At 35.8% G+C, this 19,285-nt stretch overlaps 1 protein-coding gene across 7 annotated transcripts in view; it reads right to left on the reverse strand.

Annotated features, from left to right (window-relative positions):
• The window catches only part of LOC138715019 (thrombospondin type-1 domain-containing protein 7B-like), a 776,776-nt gene that overhangs the window by 136,208 nt on the left and 621,283 nt on the right, over positions 1-19,285 (reverse strand). For all 7 annotated transcript variants that reach the window (XM_069847417.1, XM_069847416.1, XM_069847411.1 and 4 more), the window contains one exon: positions 17,968-18,135. In XM_069847417.1, the coding sequence (XP_069703518.1) occupies positions 17,968-18,135 (168 nt within the window). The remainder of the gene's footprint in view (positions 1-17,967; positions 18,136-19,285) is intronic.

A 19,285-nucleotide genomic window follows, 5' to 3' on the forward strand; every position in this document is an offset into this window, starting at 1 on the left:
TAAATGGAGTGCAATAACAAGACGAATTGGCTATTCCGTAAGAAATCGATTAGTAAAAAACCTCGCATTTTTTTAATACTCTAAATTTTCCCTATTTATACAAGGTGCTGAGGAGAGTGCATTTTCAAAAATATACTATCGAAAGTCAAACGGTTTTCGTACTATTGAGCGACAAATTTAGCGTATTTTATAAAAACAAGCCTCTTTCAGCGCTCAAAACTCTGGAACCATTTACTGCAGAACATTGAACGGGAGCTCATTTTGAAGCTGACATTTAGTAGGTTATGTTAAGAAGTAATAATTATTTTTATTGTATACAGAGAGATAGATAATCTGATTTTACTTACTTTTAGGCTTTTTGCCCATTTGTAAAAATGTAAAAAATTATTGAGAAAAAACCTTGCATTATTAAGAGGGATTCGGCATTGTTTGCTTAGTGGCTCGGCAATAAGTTTAGAGGGTATTAAATAAATTATTTTCACACGCCTAGACTTGAACGGCGCAGTACTCCACGCACTGGCCGAGAACTGAAGATAAGCGAGCATTGGGCGTCATTTTACTCCTCTGTTTATGAAAACTTGTGATAAAGCTAGCCCAGCCATGACTGCTAGACGACACATCACATGTTTGTCTCCTGGCCTTGCTTGTCTCGACTACCTACAGTCAGCTGGTTAGTTGACGCGTGTACTATTTATTTTCTTTATTTGATATTTTCAATACTTTCTTATCAACGGTGCACCAGTAAAAAATATGTGTTTATTTGTAGTTTTAATGCGGAATCTAACAATATATTTTAAAAATATTTTTTCGTGGACAAAGGCGTCTTAATGAAGAAAAATCTAAATTTCTCCAATTCCATAAAAAGTAACAAAAACTGTTTACATGTCAATATAAACTTTAATTTCTCAGCATCAAAATAAACCATGATTTTGATCATTGGGTGAAAGGGTTTCGGAGCCACAACATTTTAAATTTGCTAATTTTATGAAAATACGATAAATTTAAATATTTTTAATTTAAACACTATGAAGTTCTGATGACTCAAACTTTGCACAAAGCATTGTATCACAGTTGTCAACGGACAGAAAAAGTTTCATTGTATTTAAAAATTGCAAGATCAATTTTCTCTATATTTCGGTCGATTTGAGATGGAATAGCCCGAATAGAAAAAAAATTATTAACAATCATGTTGTTTATAACATCAAAGATTAGAACGTAACGTTAATGTAATGTAGCAATAATAACATTAACCATAAATATTATAGGAGTGATGTAATAATAGGAGCGGTAATAGTGATGTTGATGATAGCGGAGAGTGTCTGTTATTGCAGCTGTCCGCGTGGTGGAGTTATGTGCCTCGCTTCCTCCGCGAGGCCTGATTTACGTCGAAGTGCGATATCGTGTGTTTACTTTATAAGTGATTTACGGGGGGTAGGAGGGCGCCTGTTTAAGGAAATGTGGGGTGGCGGCCAGATAAGTCCGCCATAAATCAGCGGCCGCGTCAAGATCACATGACCCGTAAATTGTAATTTTATTGGCTGGAACCATCGCTAGGCAACACCTTCGACTCTGGACAGAAATAAACACAACACAAAATATAATTAATAAATATACAGGCCATATGTGACAGCAAATGCAATAGTAATACCTTTTGTTTGATTCTTTTTGTTTGAATATTTGCAACAATAGTAATTTCTTTTGTTTGAGTATTTTTGTTTGAATATTTGCAACAATAGTAATTTCTTTTGTTTGATTCCTTTTATTTGAATATTTGCAACAATAATAATTTCTTTTGTTTGATTCTTTTTATTTGAATATTTGCATCAATAGTAATTTCTTTTGTTTGATTCTTTTTATTTGAATATTTGCAAACAATAGTAATTTCTTTTGTTTGATTCTTTTTATTTGAATATTTGCAACAATAGTAATTTCTTTTGTTTGATTCTTTTTATTTGAATATTTGCAACAAAAGTAATTTATTTATTTATTTATTTATTTATTTATTTATTTATTTATTTATTTATTTATTTATTTATTTATTTAACTACCTAGCTAGTGAGTACAAATTAAATTTATAAACCAAAAATGTTTCTAGCCACTACCGTAAGAGTGTACGGTGTGGTCTTAGCCAATAATATAACATAAAATTTACAAGGACCGTTTACTAGATAAAGTAAGTAACTTAATTCAAACCAATAAGTAACACACGCGAAAAAAAAGAAGAAATAGAAAAGAGAGAAAAAAACACATTTAATATAAACTGACAATCAGACAGAAGCCAGTGATATTCAATAAAAACATAAATATAGTCGACAGAAATAAAAGGTAAAAAATACATTTGTTAATATTATATATCATGAATAATTTTATAAACTTATTCTTTAAAAGCTGCAATTTTAAAACATTTCAAATTAGGAAAATGGTTTGTAATTTTATTATAAAGTCTTGGGCCGAAACTAACACCATGTTTAAGAACTGTACTTGTATGATATTTAGGCTCAATTAATGGGAAAGTAGACTCTTGTCTTCGAGTACGATATTCATGTCGATTAGATTTATGTTTTATTTTATTTCTGTGGTAGTAAGTTAGTGAACTATATTTATAAATTTCTTCAATAGTTGATACATTAAAATCTGTAAAAATTAAAATTGTTGGGTAATCCATATTTTTGGTCAGACAAATTTTGATTAATCTTCAGCGTAATAAAAGTAATGGATTAAGTACAGATGATGCTTCCTTTTGTTTGCTTCCTTCTGTTTGAATATTTGCAACAATAGTAATTCCTTTTGTTTGAATACCTGCAGTCACATATAGTCTGGTTGAACCACACAACATACAACGATCTTCCTTATGAAAGAACTTGTCACTAATTTTAGTCACAAAAATCAACAAATAGTAACACGAAAACAGCTAAAACAATACCAATTGTGATACCATATATTAATTTTCTTTATTGTTCTGTTGTTAAATTTTAAATAACTTAGTAATTAGCACAAATTATTTTACATATTTTAACTATTTATATATATAGGCCTACTGATTTTAACCATGACATTGTTCATACTCTAACCTTATAAAGTGTTCATATATTGTAACATTCACTCTCAATGATAATGAAGATGGCAAATAATTGCCGAAAACGTTCATCGATTTAATATCGTCCTACAAGTTACACTAACTTAATGAATAAATTTTCACTTAGCATTTGATAAGCTATGCGAGACGGCAAATATATATAATATTAATTTCCTTAATTTACCATGTTACAATGCAGGCTTTTTGTCATTCTGATTTACTAGAAAGGTTAGTCCACATTATGAGCTAGCACATGGGGCAGAAAAACAAAAATCAACAATAAGTGACTTAGCTTTTTCTTTCTGTGGAACCTTAAAATGTAATTGACATTCTCATATCTACTCCACGTGGAGTAAAAACCAATGTTGTTGTATCAAGTTGATTGACGATGACAAAAATGTTAGCTATTTTAATTTTAATTGATATATTTGATATATTGATATATTTATTTCTACAACTCTTATTTGGTAATGGGTCGCCACCACATCTCTGTATTCGTGCTCCCCATTACCTTCTAATTGCAATAAACTTTCATTGACGCGTGCAGTCATCTTGTTTTACCTTTGTTACCTCTATTACTATAATACATACTCTCAATTTTCTTTCTAACCTCTCCCCTTAAAATTTTCCCTTCTTTCTAATGAACACCTCACCACTTTTATTGTTTACTTACTGTATATTTGAAGTACTTCCTATCGTCTAAAATTTCCCTAATTTTGAACTAACTTTTACTAACACTATTTAATCATACTCATTCACTTTCATCACTAATTTACAATCAGTTCTACCTCTCCTCACTTCTGTCATCACTCTTATCCCCTATTCCTCCATTAGACACTGAATCACATGTTTATTTTGTTAAACTGTTCCCTTTCACCCCGATAAATTTTCCGTTTGCCACTATTTTTGTAAGTCAACTCAACATTCATTTGTAAACTTACATTAAAATACTTGCTGTCTTCCTATCATTTCAATTTCTCTGATTGTACGCTAACTTAGTCGACACTCCAATATTAGTAACATTTCACTACCAATTACTATTAACAAACACTTCTGATTTTCTCTAGTCACTTCCTTTATCAACTCTTGTTTCTCTGGACACTAATTCACTTATTCGCTTATACATTCTCTCTCCGATTGTTTTGCTAGTTACTCTTACTCCTTGAACACTCACTTTATTGTTTCTATGTCTTCTGCCACACTTTTATCACTCCATCCCCCTTAAGCACCAACTTCGTAGACTGTAGTTCTGCGGTTCCTTATTTCCTTCCTTTCCCTCACAAGTAGATGGACTACCCAAATCTTCTTTACTTCCCCTCTTTGTCGGCTCCGGACGTCTTGCTAGTTTCTTCTTAACCACCTTCTTGACCTGTTTTATATGACCTACTCTTCCCGCTGTCAGCTGATTCGTCATCTTATCCCTTCCGCTCTTGTCAGCAGTCTTCAGTGACTGTTGCTTGCATGGTGACGAAGGACTTATTTGCGACCACGCGTCTCTCCTTTCAATGACGTCATACGTGTCTGCTTCCATTCTTCCTGAACTTGCTGTTTCAGACATTCCTTGTGTGGTTACTGCCCTCGCTTCGGATTGTCCTGAGCTAATTGAATTCCTTCTTGAAACTTCTGCCACACTTCCTTGGCTACTAATCTCACTTCTTCCGCCCATTTGCTTGTTTATAATCTTCCTCATTTTCATTTTCAAGTCCCTCCTGTTTCCTTCTATAACCTCGGACTCCAATTCCTTTTGATTAAAATTTTCTAAACAAAATTCTAGATCGAAAATCTCATTACTGATATTCAATTTATCTCCATACAGCCTGGCGAAATGTCCGTTCTTCCTAGCCGCCCACATAAACGGTAGCAATAATCTTCTTCTGCATCTCGTCTCATAATCATAGTCCAACTCGAGTCGAATATTTGAGTTTTGTAAGCACTTTCTTCTATACAGAATTTTCTCCTTAGTTAACATGTTTCTGAATTTGACCACGATAGTCGATTCAACCCTCTTCCGACCCTGTAGGCTTCTTCAATTTGTCCGTCGCTCACATCCATGTTGAAAACCTCCCAGCACACTTTGAATACAGTGTCGTACGTTGTCTCGTTCTTTTCCTGTTCCATTTCTTCTACGCCGAAAAATACTAAGTTCTTCTTCCTCTACTTAACCTCCCAGAATTTTAATTTCCTCTTCATTTGTATGTTTTCTAGCTGCATTTCTTCCATCTTCCTGCTTAAATCCTCGACTTTTTCTTTCAACTCCTTCATTGTAACCTCCATTTTTTCTGTTCGGAATTCGCTACACTCCGGTCTATGAGCTTCTCGCACACGTCTGTCCTGAGCGCTGACTGCTGTAGAACTGGATTTTAATTTTAATTTTAATGGAAAGTAATATTATAGCTTAATATAATCACTATGAATTATGGTGTTAAAAATCAATGTATTGGTGTAGGTATAAAAATAATTGTAACCAGTTCTTAATTTTGGAACGAAAACGTGACAACACCGCTTGACATTACAAGTGGGTACTTGTACGTGAAAAAAAGGTATATCGAACACAAAACGTTCAGTGTGGGAATTAATTGAGCGTGCCGGCTCTACTCATAAAAAGTAAACAAATGACAAAAAAGATTAAAGCAATCAGTTAGAAGAGAGATTATAGAGTGGCCAAGTTGTCTTGTACAGCGCTGTTAGCGGTGCAGCCGCGAAACATGGCAGAAGTGGAATAAGCGCCTTCCGTTGTATAAATTCGTCTGCTTACAACGCTGTGTGTACAGAGATAGAAGCTACGAAGAAACAAAAAAACAAAATATGTCTCCTGTGTGTGCTGCATATAACTGCAATATCAGAAGAAAAAAGATATAAGTTTCAGGTAAATTTTATGAAGTTAAGTTCATAGTTTTGTTAATTAGCAACCTTTTTTTTTCATGCGTAAATGTGTAACAAAGCCCCGCATACCATACCTTCTGTACAGTATTTTTCTTTTCTTGCAGATTCCCTTTGAAAAAAAAGAAACTGGTGAAACAGTGGGTAATAAATATGAAACGAGACAAATGGTGTCCCTCCGAGAATAGCTTTTTGTGTTCACGACATTTCTTGTGTCCTTACTGCTTATAGAAGAAGACGATGAGCTGTAGCTTATAAAAAGTAGGCCTATTTCGAAGACAAACGATAAACCAATTAAATGGTTCACTAGTAATGGACTTAAACTAAATAGGGATAAAACCACTACAATTTCGCTTCAAACCCAGTTAAAACCTAATAGCAATAAAATATTAAAACTGGCATCCAAAATTCTGCAAAACTCTCGGGAAAGGCGTAATGTTGTTAATATTTTGACTGGAGGGATATGAAGGAGCATAATTATACACTAATAATAGTAATAATAATAATAATAATAATAATAATAATAATAATAATAATAATAATCTGTGGCAACCAGAGAGTCCAGCCGGCTGCTGGCCTCACGTTCACATTCGAAAATTATACACTACTGTAACAAAACTACATATGAAAGCGTGCTTGATCATGTTTTCCTCAAGTTACAAGCTTAGAGATAAAGATTATTTACCTACTAGAGTTAGGGCCTATTTTCATTCTATAATATCTTACGATATAATAAATAGTTTTGCAACGTGTAGAGACTGGGAAAACAATTTAATAAAATCATCCGAATCATACTCGTTCATTTTATAGGCAGTTTTGCAGGTCGCATTAAAAAAACTTAAGAATATTGACATTTACTTCAGTTATATTTGCTGGAACACTTGTCGTACGTACATGACAATTTTGCTCAGGTTATTCTTTTAAGTTTTCCTTCTAGGAATTAGCTCAAGTGTTTTAAATTTAGCATACATAAGTTCTTTATTTTAGATTAAGTTACTAGCACATATTTGATGAAACATTAGGTCTCTTCACTTCAGTTTAACTGATTTATGCAAACGAAATTTTAACATCTTCTCGGCTCCAACCTTACTTATCGTCACACCCACATTGTTTAAGGCGCGTATTTTAATATTCTTCAAAAATGGTGGCGCAATGGCCACTCTATAATGTCTCCTCTAACTCGTTGGATTAAGTAAACCAACAAAAAAATTTAAATTCCGGTTTAATTAACCACCCTCCGAACTGCAGAGGTCATATCAGCGTCGCCGGTGTGCCGGAATTTTGTCCCGCAGGAGTTCTTTTACATGCCAGTGAATCTACTGACATGAGCCTGTCGCATTTAAATGCAATTAAATGCCACGACCTCGGTCGGGATCGAACCCGCAACCTCGAGTATAGAAGGCCAGTTCTATACCGACTGCGCTACCGAGGGCATCTATCTATCTATCTATCTATCTATCTATCTATCTATCTATCTATCTATCTATCTATCTATCTGTCTGTCTGTCTGTCTGTCTGTCTGTCTGTCTGTCTGTCTGTCTGTCTGTCTGTCTGTCTGTCTGTCTGTCTGTCTGTCTGTCTGTCTATCTATCTATCTATCTATCTATCTATCTATCTATCTATCTATCTATCTATCTATCTATCTATCTATCTATCTATCTATCTATCTATCTATCTATCTATCTATCTATCTATCTATCTATCTATCTGCCTACCTGCTTACCTATCTATCTACCTACATTGCCAACCGTCTACGTATCTACCTACCTACCCACCTATCTCTTACGTAGCTAGCCGCCTAGCTAGCTGGATAACTAGCTGCATATCCATCCATCCATCTATCGACCCACCCATCCACCCGCCTACGCAACTATCTGCCTACCCACCTACCTAGCTATTTACCTAGGTACCTACCTATTTACATACTTTGCTATCTTCCCGCCTAGCTACTCGCCTAGGTACCAGCCTAGCTACAAGCCTAGCTACTCGCATAGCTACAAGCGTAGCTACTCGCCTAACTACCAGCCTAGATACTCGCCTAGCTACCAGCCTAGATACTCGCCTAGCTACCTGCCTAGCTACTTGCCTAGCTACCAGCCTAGACACTCGCCTAGCTACCAGCCTAGATACTCGCCTAGCTACCTGCCTAGCTACTTGCCTAGCTACCAGCCTAGATACTCGCCTAGCTACCAGCCTAGATACTCGCCTAGCTACTTGCCTAGCTACCAGCCTAGATACTCGCCTAGCTACCAGCCTAGATACTCACCTAGCTACCAACTTAGCTACTTGCCTAGCTACCAGCCTAGGTAACTGCCTAGCTACACGCCTATATATCTATATATTTTTACCTACCTATCTGTCTATTTACCGTGCCAACCGTCTACGTATCTCTCTACCTACCCACCTATCTCCTACTTAGCTACCCGCCTAGCTACCTGGATAACTAGCTGCATATCCATCCATCCACCCATCTGGATACCCGCCTAGCTACCTGGATAATTATCTGCATATCCATCCATCCACCCATCAATGTTCTTCTGAACTACTGTATCGCAGGCGGACAGGCGGACATGGCGATGAATGCAACTATGTGCGGGACATGACGGTCAACAAAACATCGAGAAATTAGGCGACAGAAGACCGTAATGACACGAGTATGTAACTTATTACTACTACTACTACTACTACTACTACTACTACTACTACTACTACTACTATTATTATTATTATTATTATTATTATTATTATTACTGTTGTTATTGTTAATAATAATAATAATAATAACAATAACAACAGTAATAATAATAATAATAATAATAATATTATTATTATTATTATTATTATTATTATTATTATTATTATTATTATTAATATTATTATTATTAGCTTTATAAAGCTGTGAAAACGTTTCGCTACAGAACAAAAAATATTATGATAATACTTTATACAAACAAAGATTTTTCCCAATCAATTACGACTATTGTTTGCACAATTTTCCCTACGTAAGTAAGAGTAGGCTATAAATAGTTGAATATCTCATACGCGGTCTTCCCAGCGGTTTTATTCACGGCGTTTTGTATTCTACGACTTCCTAATTTTCCTTTCTCGTAGAGCTCTCATCACATGGCCTATAGTATATCCATTTAAACTGCCTTGCTCTTATTTTTACAATACATGTGGATACTAATTCATTCATTCATAGAGTTCTGGCCAATGTCTTTCATTGCAAACTCCGTATCCTCCAATCTTTCCTATTTTCGGCCTTCCTCTTAGTCTCCGCATATAATCCATATCTTAATGTTGTCTAACATCTGCTATCTTTCTCTGCTCCAAACTTTTCTCCCGTTCACCATTCCTTCCAATACATCCTTCAGTAGTCAGTTTCTTCTCAGCCAGTGACACAGCTAATTTCTTTTCCTCTTCCTGATCACTTTCAACTTTATTCTTTCTTCACTCACTCTTTCTAGCACAACTTGATTTCTTATTCTGTATGTCCATTTCACAGGCTCCATTCGTCTTCATATCCACTTCTGAAATAGTTGTAGTCATTTCTCTTCACTTCGTCGTAATGCTCATGTTTCTGCCCTATAAAATGCCACACCCCACACAAAGTATTTCACTTCTCTCTTCCTTAGTTATTTTTCCAGAGGTCTGCAGAAGATGCTTCTGTGGATACTTACATAAACATTAATTTTCTTCATTTTTTTCTGATTTTCCATTCTCGGCTAATATTACCTTGAAGTAGTCCAAATATTTACCTAAACACCTTTCTGTCAAACACTTTTAATTTAGCTTATTCACTTTCTGTTAAAGTCCAAGTTTCAGATGCATAAGTAAGGATAGAAATATTACGCTCTTGCATATTATGCCATTCAGTATATTCAACAAATGTTTGCAAATTGAAGTCTGTTGTTAATTATTATATAATTATATTATTATCTGTTGTTATTAATGTCTCAAGATAATTAAAAAATTTGATTTTTTGAAATTTATATTGACTCGCAAATCATTTTGGGATGTACGTATCTAAACTGTCTATTTTCAAGTAGAAAATTTTGTCTTTCGTGATTCGACTGCAAGCCAGTGCATTTTTAGCGTACCTATTTAATAACTGTGAGGAGAGGGTTTGATTTCAAATTCAGAATCTGAAAATAGACCCCTACCAACAGCATAGTAAAAAAAAATTAAATTTACTTTAAAGTTCCGCATCTATATTTCAAGTGTATACTTATCTAATGAGAGTGAGTGAGACAGAGCAAGAGAAAGTAATAACACAGAATTTCACATTCGTAAGCCCGGGTTCGACTTCCAGTTAGTCGTTGTTCAAATGTTACTTAAATACTGGCGTAGGCCTACTCTTAAGATAAATAAATAAATAGATAAATAAATAAATAAATAAATAAATAAATAAATAAATAAATAAATAAATAAATAAATAAATAAATAAATAAATAATGCTATATTGAATAGGGTGGGTGATAAGGCATCTCCATGTTTGAGACCTGACTAACTTCGAAATGTTGCCAGATTTATTGTCAAATTGTCGTTAATTAATGTGTCATCTCGAGTTTTATTATTTTGAAACGCAAAATTAACATATGTTATAGAACCATGACTTTTGTGCCTCCTTGTACTAGGCTATATACTGTGGGGAGCTCACGAGATCAGCCCTGATAGGAATGTGGAGTAATGCCAATCCTACACGCAGGCAACAGCCAGCATAACGCCACTCTTGCTCGCAGAGAACGACATAATGACACACTACTAATTACAGTACAGTAACTAACCAACGTGAAACATTCGATTAACTTTTAAAATAAGTCTAAACTAACAGTTTCAACTTATACAACACACCGACAAAAAGCAAGTCTCAAACTACTTGATATTTTCAGCCAAGGCATAATTAAACATCATGTGGTGATTGAGATTCATTTGTTTTGTGTCATAAGACTAATAACTCAAAACAACTCTCAGGTCAGTTCTAGGAAGAGCGGTGCTCCATTCATCAATACCTCCCCGCACCACAACTAATTAAAATACATCGCGCAGAGACATTCTCCTCAGCTCTGTACAGTATGTTATATTTTCACGAGGTGCTACGGAAATATGTGCCAGCATTTTCACAGGTGGTATTGTAAATGAAATCAATAAAAATTGAGAAAGATACTGGGAAATTATTTTTGTCCAATATTTTCATAATCAATACATCTCCATATTTTAAGTATTCCCTGTTGTATCTCCGGGTGATAGTCATTTGTTTCGTCTACCAATTCTTCTTTCATCTACTGCAGTATGTTCAAATATTTTGTATGATAGTGTATATTTAAGCATTTCTGCCTATGTTCTACTATTTTTTGGAAGATACCGAGTTCGATTCCGGATGGTGACGGGATTTTCTTGTTGCCAAACATCCAGAACCATCCCAAGGTTCACTCAGCCTCTATCAAATTGAGTACGGGATCTTTTCCAGAGGCAAAAGGCGATCGGAGCGTGGTACCGACCACACCTCCTTATTCTAGTGTCGAAGTCAAGAAAGCACTTAGCTCTACTTCTATGTCCTCAAGCGCCTTGTTTTATCGTTTATCTCTTCTGTACCTTTCCACTGATGTTGAATATTCCCAGGTCTTCTCTCCTGCCTAACCACATTCAAGGTCGCTCCCTGAAGTCTCATTCCATCGACATATAGTTTACTTCTATCGCTATTCTTCATTATTATGGTTTGCGGTTTCCAACCCAAAACATTGCTTTTAGGTCAGACATAGTCGGTATGCTCTTCTGACAACATACACAGAACCGGGTTAATTTTATTGGTGGCGAAATGAGGTGAGATGCTTATTAAATCATAGTTCACATGGTCGCATTGTCTGACATTGTTTACTAAGCTCTGATTGGTCTGTTTCGGCACAGTACTCTTAAACTGTGTTATTTTATCCTCCCCTATTTATTAATAGTACCTAAATGTAACAGTCAACTTTCAGGTTCAGGGTCGGATTACCCATGTCTCACTTCCATATAAGTACCCTGGTAAAGTTATATTTTTGTAAAATTTCGACCTCATTTTATTTTTCAATATCATATTCTTTCCACACACTCGATTGAGTTGTTAAATCTGTGGTGTTGTCAGAACATGATACCTCAAAAAAAGATGTTTTGAGATTCTTACTTACTTACTTCTGGCTTTTAAGGAACCCGAACGTTAATTTCCACCATCACATAAGCCCGCCATCAGTCCCTATCCTGAGCAAGATTAATCCAGTCTCTACAAACTGTTAATTTGTAATTTTAATGTTATTTGTAATTGTAATTATAAATTTAATACTAATTGTAATTTTATTGTTCATATTGTAGTTGGAATCTCCTGGTAGAGGGGCAGAGAAGGCCTGACGGCCTTATCTCTACCAGGTTAAATAAATAAATACTAAAATACTACTACAATCATATCCACCCCCCTCAAATCAATTTTAACATTATCCTCCCATTTACGAATCGGCCACTCCAAAGGTTATTTCCTCCGTCCTCTCAACTAACAAGCATTTTTATTTTCACTTTTCCATAAAATCACATTTCTAGTTTACATGCAAATGTGAATGAAAATAACATAGATTAGGACAATGTTTTATTATATACACATGCTCATACGTATCTATAGATTCTTAGTAGGTGTACATAAATAGCAGGAAATGGCCATTTTGGAGTTGTCATGTTCTGACCGAACACCACAGAAAGTTCATAATTAAGCTTATATCTACTTCTCCGAAGTAGGATACTTACAGGCCTAGAAATTTGAAAGTATTTCCTTGTTATAAAATTTGGTCTTTCAACACCAATTTAGATTTCAGAAGAAAATTTCCAATAAAGGCCATTGTCTTCGATTTTGATTGAGATATTTTTAAACTGAACGCTTCTGCAACCTTATTAAAATCACATAAGGCGCTTCTTTCATCCGAAAGAATTCGAGATATGAGAATATCCCCACAAAAAGCAACGAAATTGCTGCTGTATAAGTTCATAAGAGGGATTGCCTCTTAACAGTCTCTAAACCTACTGCCCGTTGTATTTATTTATCCCAAGGGAAGGGCTGCCTCTTCCGACATCAGAGTTCCGAAGGGCTCCTTCTTCGCCGACGTTAACGTAAGGGCTTCACCGTAACGCTGGCAAGGGGCTCTCACAAGGTACTATCAGCCGGGCCAGCTGAAGCGTGTTGTTTTTAAAGATGATGCTCCTTTATCATTCCTCAATTTGTCCTGTCTTTTGACAGGCAGAAGTTAGACAACTCTCTACTGTATAATAGGCCCTATGTGTGTAATAAGGCCGACATTTATTGAATGTAATGTAAGCCCAATATTACCTTTTGCCTAGGCCTATATGTGCCAGCGATGTTATATCCCGGCCACTTCACATTGTTTTTTTTTTTATTTTAATAGGTTATATTACGACGCTTTATCAACATCTTAGATTATTTAGCGTCTGAATGAGATGAAGGTGATAATGCCGGTGAAATGGGTCCGAGGTCCAACACCGAAAGTTACCTAACATTTGCTCAGATTGGGTTGAGGGAAAACCCCGGAAAAAACCTCAACCAGGTAACTTGCCCCGACCGGGAATCGAACCCGGGCCACCTGGTTTCGCGGCCAGACGCTCTAACCGTTACTCCACAGGTGTGGACTTCACATTGGAGGAAGGATTAATAATAATAATAATAATAATAATAATAATAATAATAATAATAATAACAATAATAATAATTTATTTCAGCTGGCAGAGTTAAGGTCGTAAGGTCTTCTCTTCCACTCAACCAGCAAAAAGTATACATATGTATGTATGAACTTACAAAGAATTCAACAATTTGATTTAGGTAGGAGTTACATGTATACAAGAGTTATTTACGAATTAAACAACAAAATACACCCCCATTTTTGTAATTTTATTATTCCATAAAATATTCTTAAAGTTGTCTATTATCTTCGTTCTGCACACCTGTTCATTTTCCGTGTTACTATCATACAATGAATGAATGTGGTAGTATCCCTTATCTGAAACTGAAATTATTCACAATTGAAATATTCGCTAATGAACTGCATTAAAATAATACTAATAGATTATTATATTGACTTACTGCTTTTATTCTGCGATAATGATCTCGTCGTTGCTAAGAAAGACAGCGATTCGACATTGTTCACTCGGAGACTCCATTCACATAAGCAGAGGTCACTAGTATCGCGTGTTTTACCGCATACTGAAGGAAAGCAACTTGATGCCATAAACCTAGTCTCTGGTTACAAACTTTCCCTTTCAAATGTCGGGGCATTCCAGAAGAAACATTCTTATGCAGGCAATGAAACAAATGGCGTTAATTCACAAGGCGAGAACAACAGACACGAGAATAGTTGAAGGTCGCTTTGCGGAGCAAAACAAATGAGCACTAAATCTTACTTTACAATGTGGCGAACTACAGGAGGGGCAATGGCAATAAAAAATTCAAGGCGGAGGGTGGAATTAAGTTCAGAATAATCTAGCCAAGGGCACGTCCCTTACGGCAAGAAAGCAAATACAAGAATACTTTCCCCTAAACGTCTCAGGAAAAGAAACTTATAAAAGTAAGTTTTTTATTTATATTTTCGTCTAAGGGGAATGCGACTGTTTAAAACAAGAGTTTGAAAGAACTAATAAATTCAAATGTTCCAAAGTTAGATATCTATATAATGATACTAAACTTGGACTACATTTTCAAAGCAGTACAGAGGTTGCAGTTGGAATTGTAGCTATTGGAATGTTGTGCAGACCCAGAAACAAAATTTGGGCCAGCTAATTTTACTAAGTTCCAGATACAACGCATTGCGCATGTGCAGTAAACAAGGGCGCCTGAATGTATGTATGCTACTTGTGGACAGACTGGCGAAGCTTGTTGCCTACATAGAGGAGGACTGTTACCAAGACTCGGCCCACTTTTTAATTCCGTATCTGTACAAACATATCTACGGTCCGTCCGAGTAGCTATGTCGCATCCCAGTTCCCCCCACCCGTTTCTGCTGGCTCCTCCATTAAAACTAGTGGCTGAGCTGTTAAGACTCTTTCCTGAAAATATTTGCTATATGAAATTGTAAATCTACGTAATATTATACAACTGTTCAAAATAATTCAAAGAAAAGGGCCCCGTAAAGTAACTGCCACGTGATTTTCCCCCCTTTTCGTAGACCCTACTACATAAACACTCGGACGGACAGGAGTTAATAGTAGTAGTACCGGTAGGTGGCTTATTAAACAACGCTTTCAACTACTTGACAGAGGTTATTCAGCTTCAAAATGAAACGTGGGCGAGAAAATGGCAGACAAAATTGGTTAGGGGAGAGTCGGGTAGTATCGGACAGAGGGGTAATATCGGACAGTGAGTTTCTTTCATCTACCACACGATGATAGTACCTGATTGACATTGTTACGTTTCTGTGGTGTCGCATAGAAAAACGTAACCATGTCACTCAGGTACTACCATATGGTGGTAGATGAAAGAAACGCACTGTCTGATATTACCCGATGTCCAATACTACCCGACTCTCCCCTATAGTGTCCCCTATCATAAGCCATAAACGAAAAACGTAAAAATTAGGTGGTATGAACATATTACAAAGAATGCCAACCGGTGGAATACCACATATTTTACTGCACTAAATACCTAAAGGAAGAAGAAATATTCATTTCATCCATAGTTTTCTGCCGAATGACATGTCTTTCACTGCAAATCCAGCGTTTTCCAATCTTCCCTCTTTTCCGCATTCCTCAGGCTCCACATATGGTCCATGTATCTTAATGTTATCTTTCATCCAATATATTCCTGTGCCCTGAACTTTTCTCCCGTTCACCATTCCTTCCAATGCATCATTCAGCAGACAATTTCGTCTCAGCCAGTGGACCAGCGAATTTCTTTTTCTCTCCCTCATCAGTTTCAACATTATTCTTCCTTCACTCATTCTTCATAACACATCTTCATTCCTTATTCTGTTGTCCATTTCACACGCTCCATTCTTCTCCATGTCCGTATTTCAATTATTGGTTCCCGTCGTTTCTCTTCTCTTTGTCATACAACGTCTCACTCCCCAGAAAGCACTTATCTCAAAAACTCTCCCTTAAACTCAGCATTTATCACTAACTCATAGGAGCAATGTGACATCACCAGCGTTCGACGAAAAAGTACGATGGATTTAGCGCTGAATTAAAACGGGCCCAATTCATAACTTTCTCGAACAACATCCGAACCAGCTGCTTACACATTAATAACACATGCAGGGTAAACAAAGTGTCATATAAACTACGAAATTAGGATGGCTATTAAATTATAGCCGAAACTTTATTCTAAAAATGAAATATAATCAGTGCTGTTGTCACTAAATAAAAACCGAATTCTGTTGTTGATGACAAAGTTAAAAAAAATGGAAGTATTATAGTCACCTATAGTGGGGGTTGCAGTAACTTTCAGATTTCGAATTTACGCTTTTCTCTGGCGTAAGACTCAAATTATTTGGGGCAGAACTTAATTATACAGACCAGGTTACTTATCTAAGAGTCCTACTATGGACAAGTAGGCTACATGAAAGCTATTTCTGCTGAAACTAATGTTCGCATTATTCATATGTGGTATTTTTTACTTCAATCTCCTGTTTTCAGTTTAAAAGAGAAAACTAAATTCTATATTCAGCAACTCGAACAACTCTATGAACTTCTCGAAACAAAGCTTTTCGAGTAATTTTATGAGAGTGATTGCTGTATGAAAATGGCACAAATTCATCAAGATCTCAATGTTCGATTTTTACATTTCAACTTTTGCAAAAGTTCTACCTGAGGATTGCATCAAGTGAAAATCATTTTATTCCTTCACAAGGCAACGATTCAAAGACTTCACAAAGTACAGAATGCTAAATGTATTCTACAAGCCTAAATCTTTAGTTATTTTGTTACTAAATGCTCGAAGTTACCATGCTTTCCGAGTTCAGTAGCTCTTCAGATCAACCTCGCTTGTAGACAAACTAAACTTACATGAGCTGGCAGAAAACTTTCCAGTTTTGTTACTACTTCCTTGCATAGCTGTTGTTGTACTTAAAATAGTAGAGATTTGTGTTTCGATACTCATCATCGCGACCTCAAGGCAAGAATGAGAGTGAGTGTGACAAAGCAAGAGAAAGCAATAACACTGCGTTTCACATTCGTAACACCGGATTCGACTTACAGTTAGTCGTTGTTCAAATATTACTTAATTACTGACGTAGGCCTACTCTTAAGTTATTTAAATAAATAAATAAATAAATAAATAAATAAATAAATAAATAAATAAATAAATAAATAAATAAATAAATAAATAAGTAAGCTTAAGTAAGTAAATAAATAAATAAATAAATAAATAAATAAATAAATAAGTAAATAAGTAAATAAGTAAATAAATAAATAGATAAACAGATAAATAAATAAATAGATAAATAGATAGATAAAAATAAATAGATAAATAGATAAATAAATAAATAAATAGATAAATAGATAAATAAATAAATAAATAAATAAATAAATAAATAAGTAAATAAATAAATAAGTAAGTAAATAAGTAAATAAATAAATAAATAAAACAAGGAAGCAAATAAATAGATAATGAATTTCATATAGTTGTCACATGCAATTGACTTTTCGTCCTGGAGACCCGAGTTAAATCCCGTCGAGTGAATTGAAATTTTAGATGAAAGAAGACTTGACGATTCGTTTTCTCGCCGTAATAGTTTTATTCCTGGCAGAGTGTTAGGCCTTAATTCTGCCAGGTTAAATAAGCCATTATTATTATTATTATTATTATTATTATTATTATTATTATCATCATCATCATTAATATCAGAGTGAGCATGAATTGAAAATGACTGCTCCGATATCTTCCCCAAGAGAAGAACTTTATGGAATTGAGTAAATGTTCTACAGTGTCTTGTCTTAGAGCATGGTATAACTGTAACATAATGAATAATAAGAAGAGGAGTGCAGACCTCTGTGGTGACGGCAGGCTGTGAAGCAGGGCTTGCTGGTGGGAGGCTCGGCTTGCTGATCACACATCACCTCCAGCACTGTTCGGCCATCTGCCTCCGAGCACCAAACCAGCCGTTCCCGGCGGCCCTCGCCACAGCCACCTATCGCATAGCACGAGCCCCAGGCCCCTGCAACAACACCGACTCAAACCGCTGACCCAAATCCGTAACACAAGTATCATTATTGTATAATCAAAACACTCACTCACTCACTCACTCACTCACTCACTCACTCACTCACTCACTCACTCACTCACTCACTCACTCACTCACTCACTCACTCACTCACTCTCACAAAACCTTTGTTATTCCATGAGTGATACAATGAGCAAAGACGAGAGGTTGAAAAGAAAACTAAAATTCAGAAGGAATAGATGAGAAGCAATCAGGAACGAGGAACGGAAGTGAAAGCAAAAGCTGGAAACAGAAAGGAAAGGATATTTACTAGGGTTGCAGTTTATAGCCTGACACAGAAATTAAAGTAGGATTATTCTGAAACAATCGTTATTTCTCAACATACCAGTAATTCCCTCCGACATTCACACACTTGCTCCACCGGTGCTGCAAAGCTCCGATATCCTCCTTGAACATAGATTCCAAAAAGTCTGCAACAAAGCCTTCTGCTACTGCGATAACCTCTGCATTTGAGAAATATTTCTTTCCAACCAAATGAACTTTGAGCTTTGGGAAAAGAAAGAAATCTGAGAGTGCGAGATCTGGCGATTAGGGGGGGGATATGGTAACAATTCGAACCGTAGGTTAACAACCTGTGATTGCAGACGTGTGAGAAGGTGCATTGTCGTGATGAAACACTTTATTCTTAGCCATATTCGGTCACTTCTCGCGAATTTTCTCTTCCATTTGCTGAGGAGATTTTAATAATATTCTCCAATTATTGTTCGCCCCTCTGCTAGAGAGACAATCATGATTATACCCTTAGAATCCTAGAACACGGACGTCATGATTTTCCCAGCCGATTGAACAACTCATGCTTTCTTTGGAGGCAGAGAATCACTGTGCTTCCATTATTTCGACAGTTATTTGTCTCTGGTATATAGTAGTAGCCATATTCGGTCACTTCTCGCGAATTTTCTCTTCCATTTGCTGAGGAGATTTTAATAATATTCTCCAATTATTGTTCGCCCCTCTGCTAGAGAGACAATCATGATTATACCCTTAGAATCCTAGAACACGGACGTCATGATTTTCCCAGCCGATTGAACAACTCATGCTTTCTTTGGAGGCAGAGAATCACTGTGCTTCCATTATTTCGACAGTT

This window comes from Periplaneta americana, chromosome 15, assembly GCF_040183065.1.
Source record: "Periplaneta americana isolate PAMFEO1 chromosome 15, P.americana_PAMFEO1_priV1, whole genome shotgun sequence".
Lineage (NCBI taxonomy): Eukaryota > Metazoa > Arthropoda > Insecta > Blattodea > Blattidae > Periplaneta > Periplaneta americana.